Source organism: Myxine glutinosa, chromosome 10 (genome assembly GCF_964187855.1).
Source record: "Myxine glutinosa chromosome 10, kmMyxGlut1.1, whole genome shotgun sequence".
Classification (NCBI taxonomy): Eukaryota; Metazoa; Chordata; class Myxini; order Myxiniformes; family Myxinidae; genus Myxine; species Myxine glutinosa.
Window position 1 is genome coordinate 85,009,787 of NC_136270.1, and position 16,772 is coordinate 85,026,558.

The following is a 16,772-nucleotide window of genomic DNA, read 5'->3' on the forward strand; positions in this document are numbered from 1 at the left end:
TGTTCTTGCATGTGATGGTACACCATTTTCTGCAATGTGTGTCCTTTGGTTGGTAGTCCCCCACATATTATTTCCTTTTCAGACTTGCCCAGCAACCAAACTGTGGAAGAGCTGCGAGTTTCTGCCATCTGAAAAAAACAGGATAAATTTAAAATGCTATTTTTTGAGCAACCTCGAAATAAGTTCCCATTGACCTCATATTTGGTTCATATGATCTTTATAAACATAGGAACAAGGGCAGCCTTGTAGAGCATGGATTTTTAATAGTATTAAATATTACATATATCTGTGGACCACCCTAATACACACACACACACACACACTCATGTATATATATATATACACACTCACAGGTATACACACGCACACACACATACATACATACACACATACACATACATACACACACACACACCAGTTTTAACTTAAAGTAAATCGTTACCATGTTATGAAGCCGGCAGAACACTCGATGTAATAATGTCGTATTAAAGCTTACAGATGATGGTCCTTGACTACACAATGCAATATGAAGTTGGGATGTTATGCAGTTGATATTGGGAGTAAAATTGAATGATAAAGGCATGGGGGAAAATAATAAGAGTTGTGGATTTCACTTCTCAGTGTCATACCATGCTGTGCCAATGCGCTGATGTCAAGTTGTGGTGTAATGAAAACATACTCCTTGGAAATGGGGTGTCTGCTTTGAACAGAGTGCTCTCTTTATCCACAACGCTTGTGAAGGTTAATTAAAAATGCATAACTTTATTGAAAATATACTTCACAAACTGTACATTTAGCCACTCGGTAGTTCATTGAACATGGCTTTGTACATGACGGACGCGTTCGATGAAAGCGGAGGAAGCAATAAGCACCGAAAGAAACCTGCAATGGGACAATTATAACTTAGAGACAATGTTTTGGCCTTTTGAAAACGTTAAAATATATCTTCCTGGTTTGTATGTCCACCACTTTGTTTTCATAAATGATTCACCTCCTAAAACGATGACTCAACATATAAGTAGCAAATATTGAATGGATTTCCCAACACTGGTGCCTTCCTCGAAAGCTGTGGCCTCGACTCTGACCATGCATGGCTCTGAAGCTGGCATTAAATACCAATCTTGGTGCAAGCTATGTCTAAACAGTGCGAATAAATTGTGAAATGGATACCATGTATAAAATCTACCGCAGTTTTGGCTGTGATTGAGGATTCAAAGAATGATTCAAAGGGACCTCAGCATAAAATCTACCGCAGTTAATGACATCAATACATTAGCAGAACTCCAGATCGGGCAATGTGAACCATTCACCTAAACGGGGTGGTGCAAAGAGTAGATGGTTGTGGTCATTGTGTGGAACATTCACAGATATGACGTTACTGTCTTCGCCATGAGGAAATCAATCAGAAACAATAAAAAATAATTTGCTCAACTCTTTACAAAGGTAAAATATCAATCGAAGTGTATCTCCGCAATAACAATAACAGTATATTCAATAACAAGTCAATTCCTTTGTAACATCCTAACACCTGATGCACGCCAAGCCGCATTGAGAAATGTCTTGCCAACCCGAGCAATGTTGTCGCCGCTGACGAGGAAAACATCTTGAGTGAGAACAGTTCACGCTTGGAATCTTCGGTAATTTGGCATTTACTGATTTCTCCGATCAGGATGTGGAACCGACATGCAATACCGACTTCAATGCGTAGTCTCAACGGATTAGCAAGGAGTGCTTGGGAAGCAGTGACTACGATACTTAAAATACTTGACCCGAAGGTCTGGTGGATGGCTTTTGCCACTTACTCAAGAAATTCACATCTACTCAAAATCAACTTTGGCTCTTTCGTCAGTTTCTATCGCTGTACTCCTCAAAGACTAGTCATCACTTCCTTGATCACAGCACACCATTTTGTACATATATATTCAACGATGCTCACTAAATTTCAATAGGGTTTGAACCCTCAGAGGGCTCAAGACCAAGGAAAGGCCTGTGTACATCAAGCCTGACATGAAAAGTACCCTACGGATGCTAATCCAAAGCACTGCGCCGATCCGTGTGTAAGAGGCAATACTGCAAAGGGACCTCAGCATAATTGCAGCGATGACACTGCGGAGATTTTCCGCATTGAAAGGCTCCGATTCACACAATGGGTTTTGCAGAAAGAAGCAGAAAGAGGCTTTGTTGAAGTACTTTGGAACAAAGAGTTCTGTGACCGTAATTGACCGACAAGGTGCGATGAGACCATTGGCATAATGTGCGTGGATTCTCAGGTGAAGAAAATTCAGCAGACATCTGGCTCGTCTTTTGTCCTGGGGTTTGGTCAGGCCATGTAAAGGCTGGCCTGACTACAATATGTAGTCTCGTGTGTGATCGTAGGCCGTTAGGACCACAAACAGGCAGGTTGAATCCCAACGCCATCTGTTCGAAAAATTATGTTTTGTTTTCCTGCGTTACTATATGAGAAGGAAAATAACAGGAGTGATGAGCTCGGAATTATAATTTTTGTGCAGACAATGGAATATGCGTTTCCACTTCCAATTTGTTTTCTTTTTCAGCATAATCCAGTTAATCCATCATCAGAAAGGCACGGAGGCATGTAGCTTGGAACGAGGAAAGGACAAAGAGAAGAACAAGTTACTAGTCCCAGCCAAAGTCATGCCCGGCCATTTGGTAAAACTTCAGGTTGAATGGCCTATAAAACTCCCGCAGGCGCTGTAATGCTTCGGGTGGAACACGGGGGTGAGGCCGTCCTTTGCTCTTACCCAGGCAGTGAGGTTTCCCTCCAGCACCACGGCGCAGGCATGGAAAACCCTTTGCTGAATCAAAATAGAAGTGTTGGGTGGTAACGAGCTGTGGTATGCCCAGAAAGGTTTGCGCTCGGGCTAGCTCGGCAGCGGGATCAGCAATGAGGCGCTCACCGCTCACAAAAAGAAGACGATGACGTGGAAAGAGTCGCAGCCAGCGCTCCAGGTGCCGTGCATACAAGCCAATGCGTACGGCACTCCAGCCTACCTGCACGGCGCCGCTACCATTCCGAAAGGCGAGCGCTTCAAATGGCAGTGTTCCATGTGGGCGCTTGGCCAGAGTTTGTGCGTAATCAGACACCGCTCGTGTGACGGGATCACGAACGACCACAAGTAGTTTAGTTTGTGTCCCGGCCATTGCCCAGATGCGACCTGGAGCTTCGCGTGTCACAAAGTAGCTTGGAGTCTTCTCCATGGTGAGTTGCCCCGGTAGAGACTTTGGCATGAGACTCCTGGGTGCAGATGTGTGGGGTAAGGGTATGAAATAGAAAACGAGGTGTGAGGAGGAGAGTTTTAAGGATGGGGATTTGGGAGCGAGGAGATAAACATTAGATTCTAAACATATCGATCGACTGATATTACCCATAAGATAGATTTTAATTCTTAGTGGTGGGAGAAACAGATGGAAAAGTTATATCGTTATCACTACATATAGTTATCACTGTATATAGTTATCACAACTTTTGTAAGGATATAAAGCATATCAATGATGAGGATAAAAATAAGAGAAACAGATGTGTAATGAGGAGCTATAAATAAGCCAGTCCCAGGACCATCTTTCAAAAGCACATTATATGACAGTAACACGAACTGTACAGGTTTAAATAATTATCAATGGTTGTGGAAAGTCATTTCAGACTTAATATCCTCTTCAGCAAGACCAACTGGTCAATATAAAATTGCCAAAAACAAAGTGTTTTAAAAATTAACTATTTTATAGTAAAACATCATTCGTGGAACAGCAATGAAACAAAATTTCTTCTATTACCAAGTAGAGATAGGACTACTGCTGCTACTACTAATCCGCACGTCCAACTCAAGGGGCATAGTGCCCCCACAATGGTCAGTCCTCCACCTTCTGCCAACACCCAGGTGGGCTAAGGCCCCGATTGCGCACTGGCGTAGCTAAGAGAGTCTTGGGCGTCCTTGAGGATGGTGCCAGGTTCGATTGGGTCGGTGACCGTGGTAAAAGTTCATGACAAATTCCAGGGAGATATGGGCTGGTACATGTTCACTTAAGAAATGTCCAAGGGAGGACTCCTATTGTCTCTTGCCAGGGGCAAAATACAATATTAATAGACAAATGTAGGTGGGAGTAGTGGCTAACAGACTAGCGTAGTTGCCTATCAGTTGTCTATCCTGGGTTCGGAACTTGGCCCAACTATAAGCTGTCTACCTGGTGTTTCAAATGCAGGGGAAGGCATCAATGTGTGTGCCGTCCTCTCGGATGGAAGCCAAAATGGGTGCGCCATCTGCTGGTATTAGTAGGTAGACGTTAAAGATGCCACGGTGTATTTTGTGAAGGCCAGGTGAACTATCGTTGGCACCCTGACCAAATTACAAATTCCTTCTCTAACCTACAGACCCAACCAAACCCCAAGCAAATCGAAGAGAAGTAGGGGTGGGCGATAAAGATGGAAGAGGGATAAGTTCTTCATAGTCCAGTAGCAAAAATCATCTAATCTTTGTGCAATAATCAATGATTAGAGTGCTTTTGCTGAATTAGGCAATTGGTTTATCCGAGATTTATTGAGATCTACATTTGATATAAAACGCATTTTAACTATCCAATGCAAAATGTAATTACGTTTACATCTTTGTATCAATTTAATTGTACCCCGTTCACCCCACTCCCAGGATGAATCAATCATTATTGCTCTTTGGGAGAAAGTCTGCCACTGCCCTCACTTTGTGTGCGGTGCGACCGAGCAGCTTGGAAAACGGGAGGCGTGCCAGAGGCAAGAGACAAACCACACTTTGAAAAGGCGCTCCTACAGGAATTCTGATTGCTGAGGATGTCCAAGTAGTCCTTCTCTCCTCCTCGAAATGAGGTACACGGATGTTTCGGGCACTGAAGCATGGAGGTCGTTGGGCCTGTGAAGGTCAGAGTGATGGGGCAAGCTGTACTGCTCTCTCATGTGCGGATGCCAAACTGCGTGCAATTCGGTTCAAAGTTGACATTTCGAGAAACCGACATTACAGAGACATAATTTGTCTCTTGAGTTATTGCTTCGGTTTTGGGAGTATCATCACTTAAAGTGCCTCTTAATTGCAATTCCTTTATGTGTCAATCTTTGTGTCAGCGCATTATCATCGGAGTTAATGTATTACGTCGAGACAGCGATTTATTCTTTGGAACAACGCAATATGTCGACGCATGATAAATTTCCTAAAATGTGGTGATTTCCTGGAAGAAATGAAAAACTAGAGGTAATGGATTAAGTTTGTTTAGTGACCATTGGCACAAGGGCACTTGTGCTTTATTGAAATGTGAGGATTCTTATGAAAGACAACTGACTTGCGTGACCTGCAAGTATCCAGTCGGAGCAAGGTTAATAAAGAGAGATGGCTCCTCTGGGGGGTGGGGGGGGGGGGGCACACAAGGCGGTGTCTCACATTTCAGTTTCCAGTTTGCCTGCCCTCCTAGTGCAACCACCCTTGGGAATTTTTAAGAGGAGACTGTTGAAGGGACATGCGGTGTGATATGACGATGTCTTTCCATCAGAATCACACTCCGGGCCATGGAATGTTCAATCATTCATAAGCCCAAAACCTGCGCGATGAAAAATAAAGATGCAGCACCATTAAATATAAATACATGAACGTTATAGGGCTTGCCAGGCTGTGGGCCAGGTAGTCAACACCAATCTCTCTTGAAAGAGAAAATGTAGCGAGTTATTTGAATTCTGAAAATATCCGTGAGTATGTTGGATTTGACCATGTGCGTCTGCGTGGCTACTTTTAACAATTTTGTGCAGAGAGCAATGGTACCTTAATCATAAAGTCCATTTTAATGTCTATATAGTCATCAATGTGATGATTAGCATCACAAAAGCCAAACATCTTTTTATGTGGTGAGATTTTCACTGCTATTGGTGCAGTTTATGGAACCAAGCTCCTCCAGCTTTTTCTGTGGTTGTCCTGGCATATTGCATCTGTGGTTGTTTATGGAACCATCAATATTTTTTTCCCACATGGAGCACACTGACATCTCCTCTCAATGGTAAGCAGGACTAAAGTCATGATGGATTGCACTGTTAGAGAGAGAGAGAGAGCGAGAGAGAGAGAGAGAGAGAGAGAGAGCGAGAGGGGTAGAGGGAGACATTTCAGAAGACATTTCAGAAGAGAAGACATTTCAGAAAGAATGACAAACGCAAGGAAAGCAATGACAGGGATGTTGAATAGAAAATGATAAAGTTCACACACAAAGTAGGAATGAGTTGGCTGAAGGGAAGAGGGCATGCGGTGGGGGACATGGGACTTGAATTAAAACCCAGGCCCAGGAATAATTGTGCCCTTGAGCTGAGCAAATGTGAATGTAATCATTGTTCTGAGAAATATGTTCTCAAAACCACTGCAGAAAAAAACTTAATTTGAGAAAAGTTACTTTTGAGACATTGTCTGAAGTGCGGAATGAAAGGACAAAAAAAGAAATGGTAGGTGACTTAAAGGTATCTCTGGTATCTGCTTCTTGAAAGTGCACATTAAAAGCAGGGGACATATATGGATGACATACCCAATGTGGTAGTTTTTAAGTCTCATGAAATGATAAGGTATTTACCGGTTTGTCATTACTTCCGCCACCGAAGGTGGATGGAGGTTATGTTTTCACCCCTGGCTGTTTGTCTGCTTGCTTGTGAACAGGATATCTCAAAAAGTTGTGGACGGATTCGGACGACATTTGGCAGAGAGGTAGCGTATGTGACAAGGACGAAATGATTAGATTTTGGTGAAGATCCGGATCCGAATCTGGCTACTAGAATTTTAAAAGTGATTCTTCAACATTTGGAGATAGGGCCAAAAATTATATATAGCAGGATATTCTAAAATGTTATGGATGGATTTGGACCAAACTTGGTGGACCGGTTGGGTGCGTGACAAGACCGAATCGATTCGATTTTAGTGAAGATCTGAATATGGATTCGGATGTGATAATTATTTAATTTCTAAGCGATTCTTCACCATTGATAGATAGGGTGAAAAGCGATACATAACATGATATTTAAAAAAGTTGCGGACGAGTTATGACTAAACTTGGTGGACGAGCTGGTTAGGTGACAAGAACAAGCTGATTATACAGATTTTGCTTCAGGTCAAAATCCAAATCCGGCCTATCAGTGGGATAGAAACGATAAACTGTTCATCCTGGCGGAGGTATGCGCTCTACCGAGTGCCCTTCTAGTTTAAATGTGTTTTGAGGCTAATGATTGAGCTAAATGAATCAAAATGGCGTCCAAAACCCCCTGCCGAAGAGATTAGCATGAAATGGTCATGTCATGTGATCTCAGATAATGCACTTAAGTGAGCTTCCTATGATGGACAGTTGTCAAATCAGCAAAATAAATCGCTTAATTGGATACTTGGCATAGAGTTTTTCATATGAGGCGTAGAGTTTTTCCAGAAAGAGGGTGAGTAGGAACATGTGAGATCAGGCATTTGTAAATGAGAGAAAGATAGAAATGGAAATGAAAGATAATCGTGAAAAATATGAAGTAGAAAAGGTTACATAAATAAGGGGGAGAGGGGGAGAGAAAGAGAGGAAGAGAGAAAGAGAGGGGGAGAGAAAGAGAAAAAGAGAGGAGGAGAGAAAGAGAGAAAGAGAGGGGGAGAGAAAGAGAGAAAGAGAGGGGGAGAGAAAGAGAGAAAGAGAGGAGGAGAGAAAGAGAGGAGGAGAAAAAGAGAGAGGGATTAGGGGGAAAGAGTGAGAGAGGGAGAAAATGAGAGGGGAGAAAAGCAGAGAGTGAGAGAGGGAGAGATGGGAGAGGAGAGAGAGGCAGATAGAGTGACAGGGGGATAGAGTGAGAGGGGGATAGAGTGAGAGAGGGTAGAGTGTGAGGGGGATAGAGTGAGAGAGGCGGATAGAGTGACAGGGGGATAGAGTGAGAGGGGGATAGAGTGAGAGGGGGATAGAGTGTGAGGGGGATAGAGTGTGAGGGGGATAGAGTGTGAGGGGGATAGAGTGAGAGAGGCGGATAGAGTGACAGGGGGATAGAGTGAGAGAGGGATAGAGTGTGAGGGGGATAGAGTGAGAGAGGTGGATAGAGTGACAGGGGGATAGAGTGAGAGAGGGATAGAGTGAGAGAGGGATAGAGTGAAAGAGGGATAGAGTGAGAGAGGGATAGAGTGAGAGGGGGATAGAGTGAGAGAGGGATAGAGTGAGAGAGGGATAGAGTGAGAGAGGGATAGAGTGTGAGGGGGATAGAGTGAGAGAGGGATAGAGTGATAGGGGGATAGAGTGAGAGAGGGATAGAGTGTGAGGGGGATAGAGTGAGAGGGGGATAGAGTGAGAGAGGGATAGAGTGAGGGGGATAGAGTGAGAGGGGATAGAGTGAGAGAGGGATAGAGTGATAGGGGGATAGAGTGAGAGAGGGATAGAGTGTGAGGGGGATAGAGTGAGAGGGGGATAGAGTGAGAGAAGGATTAGGAGGTGAGAAAGTGAGAGTGAGAGAAAAGCAGAGCGTAAAGAGGCAGAGAGTGAGAGAGTGGAAAGAGAATACATAATTCCATCAGCATGCCTGATCCAATGACCATCCGGATCATCAGATGGCCACCACCAGCCATCGAGGTTTCCACCCTTAAATCCGAGGATCTCTCCGAACAGCAGGACTGCAACTTTTGCATCCAATTAGGTAGAGAGAGAGACGAGGGTTAGGGATTGGTGGGGTTGGGGCAGAGATAGATGAAAAAGTGATGTGCTGAGACAGAGGCTTGCACAGGTGCACGGGATCTACGGTATTACATGGTTCGTACTTTAGAGCGAACCAATCAATTGCAAGTCATTTACTTCACTCGACAGATCAATACGTGCCTCAATTTCACACTCTCATAGCTTTCCAGTGCGGGTGCATCTGCCTCAGTGAGAATGAGGGGTAAGTGTCCTGAGTAGGCTTTAGGAGGGAGAGGCACAAGGGGCGCACTATTGATGGCGAATGAAGCACGCCTGGCATGAGGGCTACGGGCAGGATTAACCCGCAGAGCCAGGAAACATTACGGAGTCTCTCGAGAATCCAAGCATTGTCAAAGCACTGACAATGGATTTCCGAAGCGAATGGCGTCCATGGCCGTGACGCATGTGAAACCTTGTGTGTGCGTGCAATGCTCCTTCGCTCCTCAAATTGCTCACGACAAACCCACCATGATGCGGACGGACGCTCGCGAGCACAGCTTAAAAACGACGAGGATAATCGCTTGGACTCCAGAGAGTCAATTATCGGACCAACAGCAACGAAAATGGCATAATATCAGAACAATAGGTCATAAACTGAAACTATTTTAGAAACAGATCCTATATAGTCTGGATAATGAGTGTCTGAATAGTGTCTGGGAATTGTCTGTGTATAGTAACTGGGAATTGTCTGGCTAGTGTCTGGGAATTGTCTTGATATTGATTGGGCATTGTCTTGATAGTGTCTGGGAATTGTCTTGATAGTGTCTGGCTAGGAATTGGCTGTATAGTGAATGGGAATTGTCTGTTTATAGTGACTGGGAATTGTCTGTATAGTGTCTGGGAATTGTCTGTGTATAGTGACTGGGAATTGTCTGGATAGTGTCTGGGAATTGTATGGCTAGTGTCTGGGAATTGTCTTGATATTGATTGGGAATTGTCATGATAGTGTCTGGGAATTGTCTGGCTAGTGTCTGGGAATTGTCTTGATATTGATTGGGCATTGTCTTGATAGTGTCTGGGAATTGTCTTGATAGTGACTGGCTAGGAATTGGCTGTATAGTGTCTGGGAATTGTCTGGATAGTGACTGGGAATTGTGTGGCTGGTGTCTGGCTAGGAATTGGCTGCATAGTGTCTGGGAATTGTCTGGATAGTGACTGGGAATTGTCTGGATAGTGACTGGGAATTGTCTGGATAGTGACTGGGAATTGTGTGGCTGGTGTCTGGCTAGGAATTGGCTGCATAGTGTCTGGGAATTGTCTGGATAGTGACTGGGAATTGTCTGGATAGTAACTGGGAATTGTCTGGCTAGTGTCTGGGAATTGTCTTGATATTGATTGGGCATTGTCTTGATAGTGTCTGGGAATTGTCTTGATAGTGACTGGCTAGGAATTGGCTGTATAGTGTCTGGGAATTGTCTGGATAGTGTCTTGGAATTGTCTGGATAGTGGCTGGGAATTGTCTGGGAATTGTCTGGATAGTGTCAGTGAATTGTCTGGACAGTGTCTGGGAATTGTCTGAATAGTGTCTGGGAATTTGTCTGGATAGTGTCTGGGAATTGTCTGGATAGTGTCTGGGAATTGTCTGGGAATTGTCTGGGAATTGTCTGGATAGTGTCTGGGAATTGTCTGGATAGTGGCTGGGAATTGTCTGGATAGTGTCTGGATAGTGTCTGGGAATTGTCTTGATAGTGTCTGGGAATTGTCTTGATAGTGTCTGGCTAGGAATTGGCTTTATAGTGTCTGGGAATTGTCTGGATAGTGTCTGGGAATTGTCTGGATAATGTCTGGGAATTGTCTGGATAGTGTCTTGGAATTGTCTGGATAGTGGCTGGGAATTGTCTGGATAGTGTCTGGGAATTGTCTGGATAGTGTCTGGATAGTGTCTGGGAATTGTCTTGATAGTGTCTGGGAATTGTCTTGATAGTGTCTGGCTAGGAATTGGCTTTATAGTGTCTGGGAATTGTCTGGATAGTGTCTGGGAATTGTCTGGATAATGTCTGGGAATTGTCTGGATAGTGTCTTGGAATTGTCTGGATAGTGGCTGGGAATTGTCTGGATAGTGTCTGGGAATCTTATGGATTGTGAACTGGAATTGCCAATGGAGTATTCTAAGTTTCATGCATTGTACAGATTCGTTCCTATTCATAAAATGCTTGTCTGCCCAAAATGTTAAATAATACTGCAAACGATTCCTCCATGTTTGATCATGTGATGGGATCAAACAGAATCAAATACTTCTTTAATCCCACATCATTGTGGGGTCGGGTGGGGAATGTTTTTTTTTTTGCCAGTCTTTCACGAATGGGTTGGACAGACCTGACATTCAAATGCAGGTGCCAGGAATTTATAATTTGGAAGGAGTACTGGCAATAACGCACGTACTCTTTGCGAAAGACATTCTGGGATTTTTAACATCTTTCATCTAATGCCGGTAGATGGAAGACGCAGCTTCGTGATGCGACGCGCTGCCTGCTATAATCCATCGGACACTACCTGTGCACCATCCCATCAGACATGTGACATCATATAATAAACGTGCATGACTCGTTTGCTGATTAGTTTCGGAGTAAAATGAAAGCAATCCATTGGTTTTAGAAGAGACGTGATACAAGGTGCCAATGTAACCTGTTCCTCAAGACAGTGGTTGCACCACTTGGATATGACCATTGTTAGAATGACAAAGTAAAACACGAACAAAAAGCAGAGCCAATATTTGGTCACAAATGGGTAGGATTTTCCTTTTGATCGAGGCGGACTATTGTTTGGTCATAAGCATCCTGTTTTGGATAACAATTGGGGAATTTTTTGGCTGCAAGCATGTGACCTGTTTTTCCCCTGAAATACTTCGGGTTTTACCAATGCACACTTTGTCTCCACATTGACAATAGGAAATATTTCCTTTTGACAAATATAGTGGGATTATCACTCATGACATGATTGCTACGGTCGGTACACACAGTTCCCAAAATGTGGACATTATCAGAGCGTGCTCAGAATAGTGGATGCAGGGTGGTAAATGCAATAATAGGACAATCAAATAGGCCAGTATTGTTTAAAATGTCACGTTTCTCTCTACTTATAGTAGAAAGAATGATTTATATAGAGGGAAATCCAGGGAGGTTGAAAGCGCACCCCCCCCCCCCCACAACGCCACCCCTTTTATGGAACCAACTTTTTTTTCCTGTTTTATTATTATTATTATTTTTTTATCGAACCAAAATACACTGATTCTATCTTTTTCTATTTACAGATAGAGAAAGCCATTGCATTTGAAACGGACATTATTGAAATGCAATGGATGAGGAAGAAGTTCTAGGTTTAGTCCACTCACTCCTGTTTCATGACTAGTACTGGAAATGGTTAAAATATTTCGTTTGAAATGGGATATTTTAATGTTTTGAGGATAGGCAACGGCGTGTGATGCAACCCTCCCCCCTTGTATCTATCTTCTATAATTCCAGCAATCTCTGTGTGTCTGTGTGTCTGTGTGTCTGTGACCGCTGTTTCTCGACAACCACGGGTCCGATATACTTTAAACTTGCCAGGTATATTGCTGGGGACCCGAGGATGTGCCTTTTCAAGGTTTGTAATTAATCGGACAAGTACTTACCGAGCTATGGCGATTTAGCCGTTCGCCGTTCACTTTGGCGTTGCGAATGGACCAAACCATTCATGTAAATAGAGGGGGGGGGGGGGGGGGTTCTGTGGTCGTTCGCTTTGGCTTTGCGAATGGACCAAACCATTCATGTAAATAGAGGGGGGGGGTTCTGTGGTCGTTCGCTTTGGCTTTGCGAATGGACCAAACCATTCATGTAAATAGAGGGGGGGGGGGGGGGGGTTCTGTGGTCGTTGCGAATGGACCAAACCATTCACATCGAATCATCGAATCACATCGAATGGACCAAACCGTTCGCTTTGGACCAAACCATTGCATGTAAATAGAGGGGGGGGGGTTCTGTGGTCGTTGCGAATGGACCAAACCATTCATGTAAATAGAGGGGGGGGGGGGGGGGTTCTGTGGTCGTTACTGCCACGTGGTTTCAAAGTTTTTTTTTGTTGTTGTTGTTTGCACGCATGTTTTTTTGCACCCACGTACGGGCACGCCCTAGGATGTTTACACACACACACCCCTACACAAATTTTTTTTTTTTTTTTTTTTTGGCAAGGAACGGGCACCCACGTACGGGCACGTCCTAGCTTATATATAGTACGGGCATGCCCTAGTACATAAATAATTACAACAAACAAATGGCCTCCCATCTCCATCCCCAACATAGAGTTGACCTGGATGCAGTTGGGAGTAATGAAATATATATATATATATATATATATATATAATTTACTGCTCCAACCTAATGAGCAAATGCCATGACGTCACCGCTACGTACGTCCGCCCTGTCTGCGAAGCTCCGGAAGAGCCATCCCGCAGCATTACATCATAAATGTGTTAATTCAGATACTTTCACAAGTGCATGAAAAATTCACTGTTGCCGACCTGGTTTCGCCCTTATTGGGGCATCATCAGGGCAACGCGGCGAGCTTTCCACACACTTGTGACTGAAAACCTTTCCGTTATATACCAACCGCATCCAGGTCGACTCCATTTAGTGGGTGAAAACAAGAGGTAATGTACCGTGTGGCAGGCGGTGCTTATCGCTCCCGGTAAGGTGAAGCAAGGGCTGTGTAGGACACCTTACTGGTGGTTCTCCGCCTGTGGTATGGAGTTGCATAAGTACTGGTATATAACCGAAAGTTTTACAGTCACAAGTGTGTGGGAAGCTTGTGATATATATATATATATATATATATATATATCCCTATCCTCAACATATATATAAATGTATACCCCTGTGCACATCGAGCCAAAGAAGGCTGTATACAGCAACCAAGAAAAACTACCCAAGTCAATCCCTTTGGTGTTTCAAATCCTACCCAGGTCCCTTTACAGCTGCAAACATTTACAAGTAGCATATACATGAGAATCTCAATGTTACACATGCTCATCAGTCGCCGGACTGGTTTCATCACTTGTTGGTGAGTCATCAGCGACAGCGTGGACTGAATTGTGCACCACAGAGGCTCCCAAGCATGTACCACGTGCAATGCCAATAGCAGTTAACATGCAGTGCCTTCAGAAAGTATTCACACCCCTTGACCTTTTCACATTGTATTGTTACAGCGTGAATTTCAAATAGATTAAATTGAGATTTTTTTTTTAATGATCAACACATAATACCTCATAATGTCAAGGTGGAATCTTTTTTTAGAAATATTTACAAAATAATTAAAAATGAAAAGTTGAAATGTCTTGTGTCAATAAGTATTCAACCCATTTGCTATGACACTCCAAATTGAGCTCAGCGGCATCCAATTTCCTTTCATCATCCTCGAGATGTCTCTACAACTTGATTGGAGTCCAGCTGTAGCCAATTCAATTGATTGCACATGATTTATGAAGAAACACACCTTTCTATATAAGGTCCCACAGTTGGCAATGCATGTTAGAGCAGAAACTCTGCCATGAAGTCCAAGAATCAGATGTAATTGTGAGGAGGCATATATCTGGGGAAGGGTAGAAAACAATTTCTAGAGTGTTGAAAGGTCCCAAAAGCAAAGTGAGCTCCATCATTAGGAAATGGAAAGAATATGGAAATTACCCAGACTCTTCCTCGATCTGGCCGCCTGACCAAACTGAGCAACCAGGCAAGAAGGACCTTGGTCAGGGAGGTGACCAGGAATCCAATGAGCATTCTGACAGAACTAGAGATGGAAGAACCTGCCTGAAGGACAACAGTCTCTGCGGCACTGCAAAACCCAGACTCTTCCTCGATCTGGCCGCCTGACCAAACTGAGCAACCAGGCAAGAAGGACCTTGGTCAGGGAGGTGACCAGGAATCCAATGAGCATTCTGACAGAACTAGAGATGGAAGAACCTGCCTGAAGGACAACAGTCTCTGCGGCACTGCAAAACCCAGACTCTTCCTCGATCTGGCCGCCTGACCAAACTGAGCAACCAGGCAAGAAGGACCTTGGTCAGGGAGGTGACCAGGAATCCAATGAGCATTCTGACAGAACTAGAGATGGAAGAACCTGCCTGAAGGACAACAGTCTCTGCGGCACTGCAAAAATCAAGGCCTTATCGGAGAGTGTCCAGATGGAAACCACTCCTGAGAAAAAGGCAGATGACAGCACGCCTTGAGTTAGCATGAGGCAAAAGATTATGTGATCCGATGAGACAAAAATTGACCTCTTTGGCCTTAATGCAAAGCGCTACATCTGGCGGAAAGCAAGCACAGCTCATCACCCATCTAACACAATCCCGACCGTGAAGCATGGTGGTGGCAGTATCCTGCTGTGGGGAGGCTTTCCAGTTGCAGGGACTGTTGGACTCGTAAGGATAGAGAGAACATTGAATGGAGCCAAATACTGGCAAATCCATGAGGAGAAACTGCTTCAGAGTGCAAAATACTTTAGACTGTGGTGAAGATTTACGTTCCAACAGGACAATGATCCCAAGTGTACAGCCAAAGCAACATGGGAATGGTTTCATTACAGGAATGTGATTGTCCCAGCCAAAGCCCAGACATGAATCCCATCGAGAATCTGCGGAAAGACTTGAAGATTGCTGTTTACCGACACTCCCCATCCAACTTGACAGAACTTGAGCAAATCTGCAAGGTAGAATGGGATAAACTCCCCAAATCAAGATGTGCAAAACTGATACACACATACGCATGAAGACTCGAAGCTGTAATCGTTGCCAAAGCAAAAGGCTCTATGAAGTATTGACTCAGGGGTTGAATATTATGTAAATTAGATATTTCTGTATTTCATTTTTTATTATTTTGCAAAACATTCTCAAACAAAAATTCCACTTTGACATTATGGGGTATTATGTGTAGATCAGTGACAAACCATCTCAATTTAATCCATTTTAATTTCAGTCTGTAACTCAGAAAAATGTGAAAAAAGTCAATGGGTGTGAATACTTTCTGAAGGAAATGTACAAATAACAAGACCCAATCACATCTCTTACTCATAATTGGAAGGAATAACCAATCACCTCTCACCTAATCAATTACCCCAGGTGGCTAGGATTTCTATGAATTTAACCCAATGCTCTTCCAGCCAAAGAAAGCTACATAAGGCAATCAAGAAAAGCTACAAAAGGTAAGCCCTTAGCTATTTCAAACTCTTAAGGGTGAGAGATGTGATTGGGTCTTGTCATTTATATGGTGACTGCTATTGGCATTGCACATGGTACGACTGGTACGTACATGCTTGGGAGCCTCAGTGGTGCGCATTTTCTGTCTATGACAGAAAGTGTCAGGGTCAGCGTTCCTCGTCATACATCAGCGTTCCTCGTCATAGAAAGCGTCAGAAAGTGTCAGCGTTCCTCGTCATACATAAAAGTATGACCAGGACGCTGATGATTCACTAAGTGATGAAACCGGTCTGGAGGCTGAGAGGGGCATGTGGCATTGGGATTCTCATGTATGTACTACTTGTGATTGCCTGCAGCTGTAGAGGAACTTGGGTAGAGTTTTAAACAGCAAAGGCCTTCTTACCTTGTGCAGCTTTTCTTAGTTGCTTTGTGCAGTTTTCTTTGGCTTGAAGAACAGAAACACGGCAACCGACCCACTAAGGTGCATAAACTGCCCCGTCTTGGAAAAATATTCTCATATTGATATAGACATACTTTGTTTTTGTTACACTAGCCATATTTAGCATTTCTGTAAAATATTTCTAATTTTTGATTTTGTTTAGACTACCAGGATCGGATAAAAATCGGGTAACAACGCTAATACGGTTGCATTGGCCAAATGTGAGATTTCTTGAATTTTATAAAAGTAAAAATACTTTCTTATAGTAATTTGGGGGTCACTGATTCCAAAAATGGCCTATAAATGTTGGTGGGATCAAACTTGGAAAAAAAATAGGATTTTCTTTTGAAAATTGGGTAATCTGGTAACCAACGAACCAAAAAAGAATCATTTTTCAAAATTTTTAGAATTCTCTCTTCGAAACATGACAAGTTGATACATTGGCGGGATTCTCCCCGGCTTCATCATTTATGGCCT

The 16,772-nt window shown here is 43.4% G+C and overlaps 1 protein-coding gene across 1 annotated transcript in view; it reads right to left on the reverse strand.

Moving 5' to 3' along the window:
* Nucleotides 1-743: 743 nt before the first annotated feature.
* LOC137434023 (heparan sulfate glucosamine 3-O-sulfotransferase 3B1) overlaps nt 744-16,772 on the reverse strand; it is a 31,589-nt gene continuing 15,560 nt past the window's right edge. Inside the window, exon 2 of the mRNA XM_068126624.2 lies at nt 744-3,256. Coding sequence (XP_067982725.2) covers nt 2,638-3,256 — 619 coding nt within the window. The 3' untranslated portion in view covers nt 744-2,637. The remainder of the gene's footprint in view (nt 3,257-16,772) is intronic.